Source organism: Lonchura striata, chromosome 1, assembly GCF_046129695.1.
Source record: "Lonchura striata isolate bLonStr1 chromosome 1, bLonStr1.mat, whole genome shotgun sequence".
Classification (NCBI taxonomy): Eukaryota; Metazoa; Chordata; class Aves; order Passeriformes; family Estrildidae; genus Lonchura; species Lonchura striata.
Genome location: NC_134603.1, coordinates 133,632,692 through 133,652,244, shown reverse-complemented (window position 1 = coordinate 133,652,244; position 19,553 = coordinate 133,632,692). Strand labels below are relative to the sequence as shown.

Sequence of the window (19,553 nt, the reverse complement as noted above, 5' to 3'; positions counted from 1 at the left end):
TATCATTCTGCAGAGGAAAAGGATAAAGACAGATGGAAGGGGAAAGTAAGAATTCTGCTTTCTGAGGGTAACATTTTAGCTTTAGTCTTCATCTCGTTCTCTAGCTTATCTTTTCTTTCTTTCCATTCTGATATGCTTGACAACTGGGAGAAGGCAAAACTGGAGTACCTGGGCCTGCTTCCTCTTTTCCTGTCCCTTGAAGATGTTCAGTATTTCAGAGTGCAGGGAAATCCTGCTCCAAGTTGGAGGACAGAATGTAGTTCAGTAAAAGAGTAGGCTATGGGACAGATATTTTGGGGTATTTTGGTATTTCATAAGGTGTTTTCAGGAAAATGGATATAATTCCCCTCAGTATTTATGGAGCTCTTCCTGATTTGCATTTCCCTGTAAAACTGCTTTTTCTGTATTGCTAACTCCTGCAGACAGACCTAGAAATGGTCACTGAAGACCTTGCACAGAAAGTGAACAGGCCTTACCTTCGGACACCTCGCCATAAAATCATCCGAGCAGCTTGTCTTGTGCAGCAGAAGCGCCAGGAGTTCCTGGCCTCTGTGGCCCGTGGCGTTGCTCCTGCAGACTCTCCAGAAGCACCCAGGCGCAGGTAATCCACCCAGAACGCTGCACCAACCAGTCATAAGAAGTTCTTTTGGTAGCTGCCAAAGTGAGGGAATCCACTGCTGTTCTCTGACTATGAGGTAGATGCTAAGTGTCGTGGTTGTAAATCACTGTGACAGTGGTACTTTCTTGGACATTTCATCCTTGTGGAAAAAACGTATTTTTCTTTTTGAGGATCACTGCTATGTGTGTTGCAACCTAAATTGCTTCCCCATTTGTGATATATTAATTATTAGATGTCATGGCTTCCATTTTACTTTTTTCCATCAAGATTGCCACTAAATCCCTGGTACACTTCAAAAATCAATCTTAAGTATTTGCTAAACATATCAGGCAGTTCTGGAATAGTCAACAACTTGACTGTAGGGTTTTCAAAATTAATTTTGAATTAAGAATTAAAGGGGAACTCTTGTTAAGTTTAGAGAACTACAGTGGCACTGTTTTACAGATTTCAAAAGGTTTTGAAGCTCTGGAGGTTTTTCATATTTGTTCTACATGTGATGTTGTATCTTTCCATTTTATAGCTTTGCTGGTGGAACATGGGATTGGGAGTATTTAGGATTTGCATCCCCCGAGGTAAACTATTTCTTTTTAATTTTTAAACTTAGTTCTGCATATGCTAGAAACACAGGTATGATCACAGTCTGCATGAAGAGCTTCCTTGAATTGAAGCATTTCAAATTGTTTAAGCTTTCCATTTCCTTTATTTCACAACAGAAGGAAATATATTCATAGCTAATTGTGCAATGACTATAAACAATGCCTCTAACATGGATGTAGTTATCTAAGGTGTTAGCCAAGCTATTTCACATTCATTTTCCAAGCATGAAACCAGTGTTAAAATTGAATATAAACTGCTGTCTGTGTGCTGGAGAGCCTTAAAGTAATAAATGTATTAAATTGTGTAGATTACTTTTGGATGCAATATCAGCTCAGCAGAATTTGACAAAAAGTTTATGGAATTTCCAACCTCTGTCACAACCCCAAAAAAAACATGCAGTCATGCTCCTAAATATTGTTACATATTTCAGATATTTATTTTTATTGTTATGTATTAAGGCAGGATGGAAATTGCATACTCAAATGACATTAATTTCTGCTCCTTTACCAAGAATGAAAATTATAATTTTTAAATTAATATTCTATGAACTCTATATGAGAAAGATAAGTAGTTTTTGAGACTCTGCTCTAAAAAATTAGACGCTTCCTATAAAGATTTCCTTTATCATCTTAATTTTTAGATAATGTTTTGAGAACATTAGATTAAAGCATTCAGTCAGGAAGGAAATTTCTTTTCAATATTTCCTTGTTTGCTGTTTTCTTTCTAGCTAGTCATTGCTAAACATCCTAGAAAACTCCATGTACTTTTTTCCATATATTTCCTTTGCTATTGTTTGTGAGCATCACGCTGGTGAGAACATGGCTCGCTTCTCTACAATAAATCAGTTGCTTCTCCTGTCCAGTTCCTTTAGTTCTTTTGAAATAATCCCACATCTGGCAACATCAAACTCATTGTGATGTTACTGTATGATTGATTGTGATGTTACTGATGACAGTGGAACTGGCTATGAGAAGAAGCTGGTAAGAAATGTGTTGAAAAGCTGTTTAGCAGGAGGTGAAATGCAGCTGTGCTTAGATGATCTGCTTATGAGTTTTTATGGTTTGCCTAAACGTGGCACTGTGTGATGCAAGTTGGTTTCTTTGCTATGTAGCTATCACGAATACTTGCAACCACCTATGCTAAAGGAATTTTATAGAATTAATAATGGTCATCTTTGTTTATTTTAGTGAATTTCACTGCAAAGTATTTTAAGTACTTATTGCAAACAAATGAGAGCTAAGATCTGGTAAGATTAATGAATCTTAGTGTTCAATGATCACTTCCCATGATTCCTTTTCTGATTCAGAGTGGTATAATTATATATTTTTAAAATAATTCAGTTATATTGTTCTATATCAAGGTTTTGTTTTCTGTTGTTTGAGGCTGTGCCTTGCATTTAGAAAATCCCTGAGATCCCTAAAAACTGGAAGAATGTTTTAGAGAAGAATCACTTTATGCTTGCCTTGTTTCTTTATGGTGTTCCATAGACTAACAAGCATATACTACGAGCTGCTGTTGAAGACAGCATATTGGGCTAAATGGACCTTTTGTCTGGTCCAATATAATACATTTTAATGTTCTTACAATTTCCATGGATAAAATCTGCCCACACACATGATTTTGTGACTATTCCTTTTGTCTTGCATATGTCATTATGAGTGAGCACTTGGTCTGAGAAAGTTAATGGAAAAAAACATATTCTCATAATACCATCTACATTGATAACATCATTGTGTAAGAGATATAACACGTCTGGATTTAAGTTTTAGGTACTTCAGATGTTGAAGAATTAATATAGGAAAGGAAAACTAATGGTACTGTTATCTTTACCAATTCATTTGGCCAAATGAATCCTTTGGATTACAGATTTCCTAACTTGGAGTTCACAGAAATAAAGAACAATATTCTTTTGAAGAGGAGAGCGAGTACCTGTGTGCACAGTTTTATTGCCTTGTGTGTAGGAATAACTGAAATTACACAGGTTCCGTGTCAGCTGGACACACCAGAAAAGATTCCTGGAAATCTCCCTTCAAGCATAAAACTAGTTCCTTCATATTAGGAAAGATATCCCAAATTGATCCCAGTATTAATATAATTAACCCTTGGGATGTTAGCTTGATATGGTCAAGAGTCTTTTTCATAAATGCTATATACACTGTCTAAGCACACACAATATGAGAAAATACAGGCTGCAGGAGTTCAAATCCATATGGTATGGCTTGTTAGCAGCTCAAGTGAAGTAAAAGTAGAGGACATTTGTAATTCATGGAACAAAAATCCATCACAGACTGTTCCATAGAAGAGTATCAGATGTGGCTTAAGACATTCTGGAACCATAGTGTCCTGGAGGCTTGGAAAAATATGTATCAAGCCTACCAGCTTTCTGTTGTCTTTTCAAGGTTATTTTCTACCGCCAATTGCTGGCAGAAGAGATTCTGAGATAATCTATTGGTCTAATTCACATCAATTGTTTTTATGTTCTAAAATCAGTGAGTATGCATTTATTAAAAAGTGTGTCAATAGGTGCATATATAAAGTTTGGCATCAAAGATTTTAAACAAGAAATGTGTTCTTGGAATTGTTAAAAAAGGAGATTGCAAGTATTAAAATGTTGGTAGTACATCTAATTTTTTTTTTGCTAATCCATTGTTTTATAGATCTAGGATTACCTTGGATTTTTTTTTTTTTTGTTATTTATGTTAAGCGTCGCATGATACAACTTGCAATTCATTTTTCTGAAAGCAGGTGATTTTATAATAAGCAGATAAAATCACACATTTTTTTCAAAAATGTGGTGCTTGTTACTCAGAAAAATAGCACTGCATGCTGCCCTGTGTTTTGTAACCTTTGGTTTATGCAGGAATATGCTGAATTTCAGTATCGGAGGAGGCACAGACAGCGTCGACGTGGAGACGTGCACAGTCTGCTGAGTAATACTCCAGACCCTGATGACCCCAGTGAGAGTACATTAGGTACGGACCTCTCTGGGCTGGCTTCTTTCTTTCCTGCTTCAGAAATCACTAGTAGTGACCACAGTCTTTGTTCTCCTGTGGATACACTTTCAAGAAGTTTCAAATACATTGCTGTATTTTCCAGGATACAACATAAAGGCTTGTCTCTGCAGTTTTTTTATGTGATCTTAGAAGTGTTGTTGACTTCACTGTGGCTGCTGCTCTTCTAAAAGAGAAATGCATTGATCTTCCCACTAACAACTTCTCAGCTGTCCAGCACAGGTTTGCTTTTCTGAAGAAATTCTGAAGGTCACTCATACATACATCAAGTCTTCTATACCAATGAAAAGAAGCAGTTGTGCATAGAATGTAGAGGCTACAGGCCTGTGGAAGAGTGTCCAAAGGTTGTATTCCAAAACTCTGCTCAGAAGCTGTATTGGCAAAGGCAGCCAGGAGATAAGCTGGCCTGAGCTTTGACTTCCAGAGTGCTGCTCTTCTGAGGGCTGATAGTGCAGTCCCTTAAGGTCTCTCTGTGACTTGGCTGTCTGGGCTGGCTCAGTTCTGCCAGAACCTTAGCACAGGAACAGAAATAGCTTGAATCCAAATCATACTGTGGCACTGTTTCTACAGAGCTACCAGTCTGTGTGCTCAGTCTCTTAGCCATGCTGTACAAACTCTCATTGCTGTGTCTCAGGAACTTAACACATAGCTTGTTCTTTAAAACCGAGAGATCCTTTATTGAGGAGGAAGGATCACATGCATCCTTTATTTTAGAAAAAGTAATCAAAATTTTGGTGAACTTTGCTTCTTCCCTATTACAAACAAAATGCAAAACCATCTTGTTAGTTCAAGGACTAGACTTTGACTGAATGCTTTGGAGATAGTAGTGATGGCCAAGTGCACACTATTAAAGCATGCAAGAGATTATTTTATTTCAGTCTATCACATTTTGAGTTTTGGAGTGGAAAATTCCATTTTCCAAAGTTAAAAGATTTACATTTAGTTTTATTACAGAGCAGTTTTTTCTGGAAACAGCATCTTACATCTATTTTCTGTTGGTTTTAAGAAAACAGCAATGTCAGTAATCGATGAAGAATTCACTAATATCTCTACTCTTAATTGTGCTGCAATGTTACAGTAAAGATTATTATACTGTTAACATTATAGCTGAGGTTTTGTCTTTGAAAGAACAGAGAAATGGGCAAATGGGATTTGTAATCCACCTGCAAATGCATCCTGTATTTGTGTCCACATGCAGTAATTTTCAGGGCTTTCCATAAATCATGTATGTGCCTTAGAAGCACTTTGCCCCTTCTGCCCATGCTCCCAATGGCATAGCCCATGCTTTCACAGAGAAGAGTCTTGAGGGCAGAAAGGACAAATGAGCCAGGCAGTCACTCCTAAAACAGTGGGATTGGTGTTTCACCACTGTGTAAAAGCTGATGTGGATAAGGAGCTGATGTGAATAAAGGAGTAAAATTACACTAGAATCCAAAAGGAAGGAAGAGATTCTGTCAGTAAATCATAGCAGAGGAGGTTTTCTCACTGGTTCTTCAACCACTTTTGTTTCGGTTGTCCAAACAGACACTCAGGAAGGTGGCAGCAGTAGAAGACATGGCACCTCCATGGTGAGTTCAGCTTCTATGGGTATTCTGCACAGCTCTTCGCTTCATGACTATACCCCTGTCAGTCGCTCTGAAAACCAGGATTCTCTTCAGGTATCTCCCCTAATCTCTTTTCCATTCTCTCTGCTTTGCTTGCTCTGCTCTGCTCTGCCTTTTGTGTCATTTTGTCTCTGCAAATTGTCTTAATTCTTCAAGGAAAAAGGGAGAATTACACATTCACAATGGTAAGAATTGCTGAACAATCACTGACATAACAATAGTTACCTTTTAAATTGTGTTGTCAGCTCTGTTGGTAAAAATTGATTCTCACAAAGGACATGTAGGAATAATGAATGAATTTCAGATCTGAGCCAGAATTACTTTTCATCCAAAATATGTAATAAGATCCAAGTTTTATTCTGAGAGCAACCTTATGTATTTCCACAGGCTCTGAGTTCTCTGGATGAAGATGACCCAAACATTCTGCTAGCTATTCAGCTGTCATTACAAGAATCTGGCTTGGCCATAGATGAAGAAACTAGAGACTTTCTAAATAATGAGGCATCTTTAGGAGCAATAGGTACCTCTTTGCCTACAAGACTGGATGCTGCTCCCATAAGTATGGACAACCCAAGGGGTGCTTTGAGCAGCTCTGAGCTGCTAGAACTTGGTGACAGTCTGATGAGACTGGGAGCAGGCAATGATCCTTTCTCAGCTGATCGTCTTCATTCCCACCCCTGCAGCGAGACAAGAAGTGGATTGTATTCAACTTCAAGCGATGCTGATTCCAGCAGTCAAGATCCCAATACCAATGAAAATCTGCTTGGAAATATTATGGCCTGGTTTCATGACATGAACCCACAGAGTATTGCTCTGATCCCCTCAACAAGTACAGAAACAGATGAGGAGTCACAGCAACCCAGCACTGAAGATCGGTCAGCAGGGCAACCAAATCTTACAGACACAGGGCTGGAGCCTCAGGAAGACCATGCACTGTTTGAGGATGCACTCAAAAACGAAGGCAGAGGAACCCAAACAGAGGAAAGCACTTCTGAAGAAAACATTATTCCAAGTGAAACAGTATCACAAATTGGTGACTGTAACAGGGAGGTAACAAGCACCCTAGATGCTTCGGGAGATAGTTCAAGTCAGACTCCTCAAACCTCAAGTGAATGGACTGAACACGTGCATCTGGTATGAATAAAAACTAAATCTGGAGTAAAAGAATGGCGGTGACAGATGGTACAGTATGTGGAGTAAGCATTATGGAGGCTTTGATCCACATAATTGCAGCTCAGTTGTAACCACTGACATAACAACGGATATTTAGGAGTTCTCTTGAATTGTAGTTCTTCATAATGATGTGAACCTTTCAAGGAATATCCTTTGCATTCAATTAGGTAGTATTTGCCTTTTTGCTCTCAAGAGAAAGGAATAAGTAGGTTGTATTCCACATTCCTAATACAATGCAGCATCTGTTTAGCCTTAGGTTGATGATCCTTAACTTGAAAGTACAGATTAAAGGCTTACACTGATTATTTTGTTTGGTTTTCCTAAGAAATAGTTTATTCAATTTTTTAGAACTCATAATTTCATCAAAATAACATCTAGCAGTTAATTTGCATTTTGGTTTTGTTTTCCATAACTTTTCCTTATTCATTTTTCATTTTTGTTAGCAGTGTGAACAGAAGTATTTAATGCTTCTCTCTAGTACTGCTCCAGGAACAAGTTTTAGGGGATATTCTTTCCCTTTAAAATCAAAGATTTTTTCATGTCTATTTACAGTCCAAATGTGCCAAACTGTGAAAAGTTAACTGGCAGTAGCCTAATGAAACAGTTCAGTGTTAGTCTATCCAACTAATCCCACAATTCTTAGCAATGGAAGAAACCACTGGGTAGCATTGCTTCTCCAAATTTAACTGGCATATGTTGCCATGGTGACTGCATTTAATTAAATGTAGCCTGTATCTTAAGTTAATAAAACCTAATGCTGCTGTTAAACAGTTATTTTAAATATTAAAATACAGTGAGTTAGCAACAGCTATGCTGTATTTTAAGAGACACTTTAATGGAAGTGCAATCATAGTTCTTTGTTTTCATAATTCTACAAAGCATTTTATGCACTAATAGTGCAATTACTTTTAATGATAACATTTTATAAAAATATAGGAATACAGAATTTTCATATATTAGTCAGTCCCAGAATTAAAAGTCCAGATAACACATCCTGCTCAACATGTTACGGTGCCTTTGCCTAACCCAACTGGATAGTTGCCACAGTTAAACAAGTAATTCAAATTCAGTGTTTGTTCTGGAGTAACTATGCTATTAATTGCAAAGACCTCCATAAAACCACCCATGGCCTTGCCTTTACAGTAAATAACTAAATGTACAGTCAGTGTTTTTGCATATACAAAACACTACTAGGTATTTGTTCAATTGCACAATATTCATTTGCTGTGTGATTACTGTTTAGTGTAAAAAAGAAAATTAAGAAAAAAAAAAACAAACCACAAAAAAAACTTTTCCTAGTTGTTGTACCGTGAAAAACAAAAATACTGGTTTTAGATTTGCTTAAAAGCATCAATCTACAGTTAGTGAGTTACAATGGTACAGTATGTAATTACAACTAGAATAAGTTGTTCAAATGGCTGTTTTAATTGCATATAATCAAAACTTTTCATAACATGAGCAAATAACATACACTCCATTTTAAGTTTTGCTTAACTGTTACCAGAGATTTGTTGATATGATATAAAAGTTTATTACTACTGAGTGTGTATAGGCAAGTGTCATGATAGCAAAGTTTATGTATTGATTACTGTGAGTTCAAGTGAGTGTTTTGGTAACTAATTCATGCAAATCCAGCTTTGGAACCTTGCAGTTACAAGGTTCATATTAGTAAAAAATGAAATAAGAATATTTTACCCTTACCCCATAAAAACCTTGTCAATTTTCAAGCATCTTTAGAGAGAATGCATTAGAATAGTCTAAATAATTTTCCAACTTGTCCTCTAGCCACCCTACTCCTGACATAATATTGAGCCTTTGAAAAATACCTATAGGTATAAAGTCTTTCAACTAAAACGGTCCTTCATGAACTGTCATCATGAATTGGTCTGAAAGTTGTTTAACTCACATAGCTTCCTTGAATGGTAATTTCTGAATAGAAAGATTCTCGCAAAAAGATTGTGTATTGCATTGAGATGTCTTGCAAAGTTGCAGTAAGATATGTAAGAGTGCTCTCTGTGAAGATAGTGAAGTTTGTGGGTTCTGGTTTTATGTAATTTGGTTAGGTTGTGCAGTATATCCATTGTTTCTGTGTTACTCTTATGAGCATGAAATTAGACTATTAAATTTGTATTTTCTTGGTACTTATTTTAACACCATAGTCATTGACTTTACAATTCAAAAATAAAAGTTTGGCAAGACTATTTTGTAAACCTGTTAATTTTATAATGTAAAAAAATTACTCTAACCTTGAATTGTTATTTGCACTTTCATAGTCTATACTTGATACATTCCCACTTTATATACAGGTAGGATACTACAACCATGTAGATGTTTGGCCAAATGAATGCTGTTAATAATATGTAAAATTCTTTGATTAAACATTTATTACTTAAACTAATTCCGTTCTGTCTCATTTCATCTTAGACTTAATGTAGGATATCCTTGAGACTGCTGACAGACATTTTTAGGGTATGTTCAGTACTATGCCAGATTAGTTGGACACCATGTAGTAAGCTGAATGTTTTGATACGTAAATACAGGGGACCATCACTAAGCTTTGAAAAAAATATACAATAGAATTTGTCTTAATTGCTACAGACATATTGTGCACTTGTTCTTTGTAGAGTGATGCCTTGTCACTATGAGTAGTGGTGCTAAAGAGGGGGGGCTAATTTTTGTGAAAGATTCTGTTAATTAGTGTTACTTAAGTGCCACTTAATATCCACTCTGGAAATTCCAGAGTGCCTCTGTTACATTAGTAGCACTAAACTATTTTGTTCATTGTTACAGTTACATCATCAACTTCCTCCACTAAGCATGCCAAGATCATGGAATCACAGACTGGTTTGGGTTGGAAGGGACCTTGAAGATCATTTTGATCCAATCCCCCTTCCATGAACAAGGACACCTTTCACTAGACCAAGCTGCTCAGAGCTCTATCCAACCCGGCCTTGAACGCTTCCAGGGATGGAGCATTCCCAACTTCTCTGGGCAACCTGTTCCAGTGCCTCAGCACCCTCACAGAAGGCATCCCACTGTAATAGTCAGGGAGGGTGGTGAGAAGCCAAAACATGGACACAGTAATAGCCAGTTTCTTTACAAGCAATTGTCTGGCTCAGGAGACAGCTTCAACATGCCTTGAAAGAACCAAATACTCATGATCATTTTATGTCATCTCTGTCATTGCTTTACCTACCCATGTCCCTCACGAGGGCCAAAACCCAAAAACCTCACAAAATCCAGGTGAATTCCTGGCTCTAGTACAAGCTTGAATGAGTAATTAAGACCCAAAAGCTGCAAAGACAGATGCATGTTACTTATGCGAGTAATAACTGTGTAACACATCTCAAGATTAACATCAGTTGTGGCCCAGGGAATTAAGGGAATAAAAACTGCTTTTCTCAAAAGAAAGCTGTTAAGTACAGAACCTTAGAACATAACCATGTGGAAATCCAGAGTGCACCAATCCATCAGATTTATACCCAGTTTCATGCATTTACAACACAAATATTTCTGGAGAAGCAGTCCATGTGCATCCTCTGCAGCTGACTGTGGAACAGTGACACACACATAAGAATAAAGGATTCTTCAGCTGTGAGCCAGCTGACTGTAGGATAGCAGTAAGAAGCTAGGAGGAAGCAATGCAATTAAATCCACTGCAGAACAATTCAACTACTGAAGCAGGAAATGAGCAGTATGTACGGATTTGCATCACTTCCAATAAAAACCATTCTCACTGAAAGCTCCTGGGGAGAAAGAGTTCTACTGACAGCCAGTGTGCCTGCCACAGTCCCCATCCATAGGTGGAACCAACATTTTATTTCCTCCACTTCTTTGTCGAGTCTACATTGGAAATTTCACAGAGCAGGGACGGGCTCTGATGACTCCCAAGGGCAGCCCTTTCTTTTACTGCGGGAAAAATAAACTGAAAATACACATTAACTGGAAGAGAACTTTTACTCTGCAACTTTAGCTGAGCTTACACAGCACAAAATGCCTCAGCTGCATCAGGCACTTCCAGTCAGGCCTCAGACAGAGTCAGCCCACTCCAGCTCCAAAGAGAGGCTAGTTCTGTTAAGGAGAATCAGGAAACTGAAGAGGATGCTCAGAATTTGGGATTGACGTTGTAAGGCTTGGGATCCTCTGGAGAAGAAGGTACTTAAGTAAAGTCCTGAGCCCCACCTCTCCTACCCATAACTACCAGGTATTCAGCAACTCTCAGAACATTTCAGCTGTTGCCCAAGATAGCTGACATGCTGGGTGTAATTTCTGACAAAACATCATAACCACTGTTCTTTGTGTCACCTTCCAGGTGAGGTAGGGATGAACAAACTGCACTGACAGCAATCCCTGCCTCTGATTTTGCACAAGGCCAACAGAATAATCATACCAAGAACACTGTAATCTCAAGGTGTTGTTTTACTGTGGTTCTATTGAACTGACAGAACCACACTTGTCAAGAAATAGTAAACTAAAACTTTCTGACAACATAAAAATGGTTGTCTAAACCAGTTTTTAATTATCTTAAACTACCACCGCAGATTACGTTTCTTAAAGATTAAGCTTTATTCATTTGGATTTTTTAAATTCAAGTTATTATTTAAAAGCAGAAAGAATAATCACAGTGGGTAATTTATCAACAATATACAGTAGCATATTAAGAGTATTCACATATATGTAAACCACACATATTCTATATTTGTGACAGAAAAGACCCTGCACATGATTTCATAAAGATCAAGGGGTTAGCAGTCTGGAGTCAGGAAGATGGTAGAACTGGAGCAGAAAAAAACAACTATTGCAATTTTTATTTGCTCTCCATTAACAATAAATATTATAATAAACTCACAAAAACTTTCACAAAGTATTGGATACTTACCTCGACAGAAATGGACATTGTCACTCATTTCCAGCCCATTTCTACACAGACTAGTGAAGCTCTGCCAACATGATGGCAGTCAGAGGGGCCCAGACTCCTGAGGTGGGTGGTTGGGAACAAAAGCAGGCAGACGCTACAAAAAAAAAGTGGGAAGAACTTAAGGGTTCTGAGAGATCACTGATCTGCAAAATACAACTACAGAGAGATGCATTAAAGAAACAGAAAACAAATAAAAAAAAAAATAAAAAAAAAAGCACCCGGTAAGTATAAACAGCTTGAAAAGAGATGAGGGCAAATGAAGATTTAAATCAAAATTGAGGAATAAAAATTTGGTGCCTGAGACAAGAAAGTCAAACTTGGTGTGAAAGAGGCATGCAAGAGGTTAAACGTAGCTGTCTGTGAGCCAGTAGCAACACAGGCACACCCTGCATCCACTGCATGCTGCATGAGGGGAACATGTATTAATAGATTCCTGCAAATTATGGCTCTTTGTGTCCACTGAGGACAAGACAAAAATCAATTTCATTTGCACCAAAGAAGCTTTAAATAAACTGAATATGGGAATTAAAAGACTGCAAATCCTCATGCATGACTGGGCATTTCTTTCATAATATCTGACTAGAAAAACTTCTACAAGGGATGGCCCATGGCCACGTGAGTGGCAGTAGGTGAGGAACCACTATTAGATCCATGGTTCCTACTACATTTGGTTCTCAAAGCTTCACAAAGGCACATGTTCATTCCCCAGCCTTTTAAACTACTTGATACGTAACTGAGGCTTCATGCAAGAGGGGCATAGAATCATAGAGTGGTTTGTGTTTGAAGGGGACTTTGAAGATCATCTAGTTTTAACCACCCATGCCATGGGCAGGGTCACCTTCCATTAGCGCAGGTTGTTCAGAGCCCCACCCAACCTGATTTTGAACATTTCCAGGGATGGGGCATCCACAACTTCTCTGGGCAGCCTGTTCCAGTGCCTCACCACCTTACAAGCAGAGGATTTTTTCAAAATATTTAATCTAAATGAAGGCAAAAACTGGCATATGTTGAGGTTAACATTCACCAACACTTTCTTCTGAATCAGGACAATCATTGCAGTCCATCTCCAGTTCCCTGATTTTCTGTTGAGCCAGAAGAGTGACAGCTGTAAATCCTTGAATGACAGCACCTGGCATCCCCTGCAAACAGCAACAGCATCAGAGGTGGCTTCTGCAGCACAATGTTAAGGGTTGGAAGCTACCTTAAAGATCATCTAGTGGCAGCCCCCCTGCCATGAGCAGGGACACCTCCCACGACACCAGGTCTTGCACAGCAAAGGTCTTACCCAGCACAGTTTTGAACACTGCCATGGTTGAGGCATTCACAGCCTCCCTGGACAACCCGTTTCAGTATGTCACCACATGCACAGTAGAGAATTTCTTCCTAATATCTAATCTAAATGCTCCGTCTTTCAATTTGTACCCATTCTCCCCTGTGCTGTTCTGCCACTGCTGTTCCTGACAGAGTCCCTCTGCCTCCCCCGGACGTTCCCTTCAGACGCCGAAGGTGCTGCGAGGTCTCCACACGACCTTCTCCAGGCTGACCAGCCCCAGCTGCACCATCGGGGCCGCCCGTGCCCGCCTCCGACCCCGCCGGCACCGACAGGCCAGCGCTCTCCGCGCCGCGGCCCCGGCCGAGGCGGGAGCAGCCCCTGAGGGGCCGGGCCCCGCCCGTCCCGGGCCGGGCTCGCCGCCGCCAGCAGAGGGCAGGCCCGGCCCCGCCGCTCCCGGCCCGCCGCTCCCGGCCCGCCGCGCCACATCCGCCGCCGCCGGGAAGCGGCCGGCGCCGCGCTCCCGCCGCTCGCTGTCGGGCCCGCGGGCCCCGCGCCGGCCTCAGCATGCCGCTGGGGCTGAAGCCCACCTGCAGCGTGTGCCGCAGCACGTCCTCTTCCATGTGGAAGAAGGGCGGGCAGGGCGAGATCCTGTGCAACAACTGCACGGCCCGCTCGGCGCCGCCGCCCCCCGCCGCCTTCGCCACCACCTCGGCGGCCGCCGCCCAGCACAGCAACAACGGCGGCGGCGGCGGCGGCGGCGGCAAGCAGGTCAGGAGGCCGAGGGCGACGGTGGCGGAGCCGGCGGGGCCGGGCGGGGCCGGGCGGGGCTGCGGCCGGGGTGCTCGGGCCGTCCCCCTTGTGTTCATCCCGCTGTTCCCCGCAGAGCAAGCAGGAGATCCACCGCCGCTCCGCTCGGCTCAGGAACACCAAGTACAAGTCTGCGCCCGCCGCGGAGAAGAAGGTTTCCACGAAGGGCAAGGGCAGGCGGCACATCTTCAAACTAAAAAACGTAAGGCGGGGCCGCGGGTGGGTCGGGAGCCTGCCCCAGGCTGGGCTGGACATGGAGCCCGCGGGAGCAGCGGGAAGAGAAACCGGTCAGGGAGTTCAGCACTCGCTTCTCCACATAAATCCTGGAGAGGGAAACGTCAGCTCTGTTGCTTTGAGCTTTAAAGTAGAAGTGTTTGCTAGTTTTCTTATGTATCTGTATGTTATCTAAAAGAAAAATCCATTTCTGGAACTTTATGGTTTATTTGTTTTAATGCTTTTGATTTTCTGTTTCTGTATTCTTTTCTTAGCCAATCAAGGCTCCTGAGTCCGTATCCACTATAATTACAGCAGAATCAATCTTTTATAAGGTATGGTTTATGCAAATCTATTTGCAAAAATTATTATCCTGTTTCTGTTTCCAATGTTAGGAATTATCATGGACAGTGAAAGCACTAGAGATATAATCACAGAAACTGTTCTTCCTTGCCTAACAGTTGTGTAGGATTTTGGTTTGCCATAGTTATTGCCATTAAGTCTTGCAAGGTAGTCTACCTAAGTTTAAATAGTTGCCATTTTCCCAGGTTTTTCTCTTCCAAGCAAAAGTACTTTTTTTTTTTTTTTTTTTTTTTTTGTAATTATTGCTGTCAGCATTTTTAAACTTAACTTGCACTGTGCAGAGGTCAGGTGACTAGAGACGATTATTTAGATTTGTTTGATATTTGCTGTCTTAGGTGCAGAATATATTTCGCATAGAGGTGGGGTTGCAGTGCCCCAGTATCTCAGCTGGCTCCCATTTGAGAGCTGGTGCAAGCAGTCTCAGACACCCTGGGAACAAGATCTGTTGGCACTTGCAGTGAAGCAAGAAGGAGCCTTCTCACCTTCATGCTTGAGAGCAGCTTTACCAGCATGCCAAGGTGTTGGTATTCTAAAGCACTCAAATTTGCTTTTGTTTCCCAGCAGTATAAGCAAACAGAATGTTTTTTCACCCTCTTCCTCTCCAAAAAAGTCAGAATAGGCAGTGGGAGACTACACAGCCAGTGGTGGTGTGAGATTCCATATACTCTCCAGGGACCTGATGTTTCATGCCTGGCATTCCAGATGAATCTCGTTTGCTTTTGACCAGTTCAGAAAAGAATTACTGTCATGTGTGTCTGTTTTTATCAGAAATTCCTAAGAACTATGTCAAAATTTCTGTTCTCATTATGTAGAACATTGCTACTTTGATACTTTGCAGTGTTGTTGTGAATAAGTTTGTTTGGGATTGTTTGTGTTCTTTTTATATGTTTTGAAAATAACCACCTTTCTTTCTTGTGCTACCATTCTTTAGCATGTGGCTAAATTGAAGCTGCCTTTCAAGAGTGGAATAAATTAGGATAATTTAGAGTACTGCTACTTAATACATGAATCAGGATGTGAAGCTGACAAAAATCAGGTTGTTTGATTTCAGTGCCATTTGTATGTCTTCTAGGGTGTATACTACCAAATTGGAGATGTTGTTTCAGTGGTTGATGAGCAGGATGGAAGAACATACTACGCTCAGATCCGTGGGTTTATTCAGGACCAATACTGTGAAAAGAGTGCTGCACTAACCTGGCTCATTCCTACCCAAGCCAGCCCCAAAGACTGTTTTGACCCAGCATCCTACATCATAGGTAATCTGTAAGCCTTCACGTCATGCAACTACTTGGATGTGCCTATGCTAATGCAGAGTTGTATTTTTTAAATCAGCATTTTAGCTTCTCAAGGTATTTTATGCAAGTTCCACATTTTAGACTCTAATCTTGTAAACATCTCATTTACTGTAATAAGACTTTTTATTTATCTTGTGTATATAATATGATTACCACTATTGTAGTGTGTGATTATCTGAGTGTTTGTGGGTAGAATTACAGTTGTGCATCTTTAAGGATCAAATTATTGATTACTATTATTACTATTATTTATTATTATTATTACTGTTATTACTATTGATTAAACTATTACTACTATGTTTAAACCATAGTAACTTTGATTCTGATATACTAGTCCAAGTTGCTTATTTTAAAGTGACCTGAATTACTTGATCTTTATCCTGGGTATTCAAAATACATAGCACCAGCATAGAGACTGTTCTGCTATTGATGATAAAATAAGGAATTCAGAAAAGTCCCTCTAACAGGCAGAACACAAATAGAATGTATTTTAAATATGTTAACTACAATAGTCCACTCAAATACCAGAATGCTTCAAATGGGATGGGGGGGAAGATCAGCCCAGCAAAATTAAAGGTAGAGGTTTATTGCCTAAAACAGGAGGAAAGTCATGGATTGCAAGGGCAAGCTCTGTAAGGGAATGTTGGCTGTTGTGGCATATTTTTATTCAACATACTTAGTTTTATGTCTCCAAGTTATGTCTTTGAATTTTTTTTCTAGGACCAGAAGAAGATCTCCCAAGGAAAATGGAATATTTAGAATTTGTTTGTCATGCACCTTCAGAATATTTCAAATCTCGATCATCTCCCTTCCCTACTGTTCCTACAAGGCCAGAGAAAGGCTATATATGGACTCATGTGGGACCTACTCCTGCAATCTCCATTAAAGAAACTGTAGCCAATAATTTATAGTTTTCAAGGAATACTTTGGACTAGTTCTTTTGTTTGTATCCTCCAATTTGTAAACACCTTACAAAAAGTTTTAAAATTATAAAATGTGCCGGGTTTTTTTAAGGATTATGGTATTTATTTTTTTCAGATGTATCAGACCTTTGAAGTGAAAATTTTCATTCCAGTTGATGCATCATTTCAGTGCTTTGCTCTTCAGAAATTATTGCTGATCTTGGGACAAAACCAGAAGTTTCATGTCATCTTTGATGTCTGTAGCATTCATTCTTACTTTTTAAGTTATTTTCCAGAAGAGGAGTTTAAAAGATACAATCATCCAGCATTTTATATAACTGTTTAATTTAGTTAACTGTGACTGCTGGTTTTTGTAAAATAATTTAAGACTAGCTTCACCTAAATCCTGAAATGGTCAGTGATGCAGTTAAGTTTTCTGTTACATGGAGAGAAGTGATCTTCCTGGATTTCTGCAGACTGAAACCTCATCCGTAAAGAGGGACGCTAACAGTCACCTTTTATGGAATTTTGTTGATCTGAATCTGTAATTGGCCTATGTGTGTAGCTTTCTGCTAAACTTACTTATATAAGGGCATAAATTTCCTGGAAAATTTGATGCAAATTCAAAAATTAATGTTATTTGCCATCCTGGCATCCTTATGGCAGAAGTGTATTTGCATTTCCTGAGCAAGCCAACACTGACACATGATTTGAGTTTCAGACTGTTAATATTTGTTTGCTTGTTAGCTTTAGATTTTAAATTGTTTTTTCAGTCTTCACAATTAGTGATGGTAAGAAAAAAAAAAGTCAGGCAATTAAAATGAAAAATCAGTAAGGGAAATAAAAATTAATTAATTTTATGTATTGACAGTCTCAGCATGACAAGGAATGTGTATAAACAGCAGAATGGGAGCAATGCCACATACTAAAATACCAACGAAGTTTTCTGCCCTAAACTTTTTACAAGCCATTCAGCTCCAAACACAATGAGATGTGCTTGTATGGTTTGAATTCCAAGGGTATTGTATGAAAGCATTAAAATGTTGCACTAGGCTTATATTCTAACTTTATGAAAGGCTTTGATTTAACATGTAACATTTGAAAGTCTCAGGTATTGACAACTTTTAATACAGTGGGACCTGTGAGGGCAGGAACCAGACAGATTTGTTTCAGCCTGCAGCCTCTGTTCTGCCCTCTTCAAATACAAGGAAGAACAATCAGCCTTAGGGGAGTAGATGCTAAAATTAAGGGATACTGTCAATAATTCAAAATGCTCAGGAATTAGCAGTAGATCGGTAATACAGAGTTAAATCTTAGTCTTCAGTAGCTTAGAAAGATGAGATGTGTGCCTATGTTCCGTGTGTTGCATTGATTAATCCCAAGTTGACATCACTTCTCTCCATTCTCTCCTTTCAGTTTCTCTGGGTTTTTTCTTCTTATTTCTTTATTAACAATTACAAGAAAATAAAAATAACAAGTCCTATATTTACAGTAACCAGAGTGACTCCCTTGACTCAAATCTTTGACTTCCTTTCACTGCAGTCCACAAGGTTTTCACTTGGGATCACTCTAAAATCCCTGTGCTGCCTCAGCATAATCCATGGACCTGTCTTCTTCTGTGGGCTGTCTTACCTTATATGAATTACCAGGGTTGGAAAAGGCCTTGATGGTCATTGAGTCCAATGAAGCTTAGTTCATTGTCAAATCCTCATAGGAGTAACAATGCTCTACATGGTTTTGATTTTTTGAGTTCCTACAAGGAACTCAAACCAAATGAAAAGTACTTTTTGCCATTTGCCTTATTTGTCAATAAATTGTAATATAAAAGGGAAAATTACAGAATATACCTTTCTAAAATTCAGTGCTGCTGTCAATTCAAGTATTATGGTTCCAACTGCAGTCTAAACAGACAAAAATATTTTTTTTCAGAGAGCTATAGAACAACTTCCTTTAGTAAACACTAAATACTTTTATTTTAGTGTAGTTTTTATTATACTAGGAAATGTTAAAAAATAATTCAGATTAACAAGAATTCTGAGTGTAAGGTCTCAAAAGAGACTGGATCTGCAGGCAGTGACTGTTACTAAAGTGTTAAACTTCATTTTTAGGTATTTGAATGGTTGCACTGTCTTGTTTTTCTTGTGTTCAGAACATCACCCAGTAACACAGGGAGAATGATTGACTCTCCAGACAACTTCTTATGGATGGACACAGCTGAAGAGTGGGACCTCCAAGAGCAACATATCTGAAAATTCTTCATCTCTCTCATATTAGGAAAATGGAGGACAAAATGAAGACCAGCAAAATGGACTCAACAGCAGAAAGAATATCAAAGGATCCTGTAGGGACAGGCTTTGATGCCCTGCAGCTGAGGGAGCTGAGCTCACCCATTTCTGTCTTCTAGCTTGGTAATTCCCCATGCCAAAAGGTAGGTAGGTTTCATATTTGTATCACTGGACTGTGAGTGGATACATTGCCACTGAATTTACGGCCTTGTGTTGAGCTCCAGAGTTTTGTGACCAGCCAACGGTAATTTTCATCAAGGCATTTTAATTCTAAAGATATAACTTGTAGCCAAGACCTAAAAGCCACAGAGCATATATAAAATACTGAGTACCACAATAGACACGTGGCCTGTGCCCTGAGGCACACATTGCAAGACATTTGTGGGAGGAGTGCCCTTAACTTTCACATGAACTTTACTGTACCAAAATAATACTTGCTGGAGAAGGGTTTCCTTTTGGGCAATGGCTTTGTTGGGAGCCGAATACTTTCTGG

At 39.4% G+C, this 19,553-nt stretch overlaps 2 protein-coding genes and 1 long non-coding RNA gene across 9 annotated transcripts in view; 2 read left to right on the top strand and 1 right to left on the bottom strand.

The window, feature by feature from the left end:
- ANKIB1 (ankyrin repeat and IBR domain containing 1) overlaps window positions 1-9,402 on the top strand; it is an 87,713-nt gene extending 78,311 nt beyond the window's left edge. For 4 of the 6 annotated variants that reach the window (XM_021551677.3, XM_021551679.3, XM_021551678.3 and 1 more), the window contains exons 16-20: window positions 423-601; window positions 1,140-1,191; window positions 4,077-4,188; window positions 5,752-5,885; window positions 6,219-9,402. In XM_021551677.3, the coding sequence (XP_021407352.2) occupies window positions 423-601; window positions 1,140-1,191; window positions 4,077-4,188; window positions 5,752-5,885; window positions 6,219-6,971 (1,230 nt within the window). In that variant the 3' untranslated portion in view covers window positions 6,972-9,402. The remainder of the gene's footprint in view (window positions 1-422; window positions 602-1,139; window positions 1,192-4,076; window positions 4,189-5,751; window positions 5,886-6,218) is intronic. The other 2 variants (XM_021551681.3, XM_021551682.3) reach the window with 2 other exon arrangements.
- Window positions 595-13,913, bottom strand: LOC144247425 (uncharacterized). The gene is made up of 3 exons (XR_013341137.1): window positions 13,783-13,913; window positions 11,884-12,016; window positions 595-758 (listed from the first exon to the last, which is right to left on the bottom strand). It is a non-coding gene; the product is annotated as an uncharacterized LOC144247425 (long non-coding RNA).
- GATAD1 (GATA zinc finger domain containing 1) lies at window positions 13,697-18,270 on the top strand. 2 transcript variants are annotated; one of them, XM_077788059.1, is made up of 5 exons: window positions 13,697-13,959; window positions 13,994-14,204; window positions 14,491-14,550; window positions 15,651-15,834; window positions 16,594-18,270. In XM_077788059.1, exons 1-5 carry the CDS (start codon window positions 13,760-13,762, stop codon window positions 16,782-16,784), a joined length of 846 nt encoding a protein of 281 aa, XP_077644185.1. In that variant the 5' UTR covers window positions 13,697-13,759; the 3' UTR covers window positions 16,785-18,270. The 2 variants fall into 2 exon arrangements, with proteins under 2 accessions (XP_077644185.1, XP_021407358.1); XM_021551683.2 differs by having other exon boundaries at window positions 13,697-13,963; window positions 14,079-14,204.
- The last annotated feature ends 1,283 nt before the right edge of the window (window positions 18,271-19,553 follow it).

Coding starts and splice junctions, on each gene's coding strand:
- GATAD1 (XM_077788059.1), top strand. CDS start 13,760: ATGCCGCTGGGGCTGAAGCCCACCTGCAGCGTGTGCCGCAGCACGTCC. Junction 13,960..13,993: donor GGCGGCGGCGGCGGCGGCAA/GCAGGTCAGGAG, acceptor ACGGTGGCGGAG/CCGGCGGGGCCGGGCGGGGC. Junction 15,835..16,593: donor CCCAGCATCCTACATCATAG/GTAATCTGTAAG, acceptor TTTTTTTTCTAG/GACCAGAAGAAGATCTCCCA.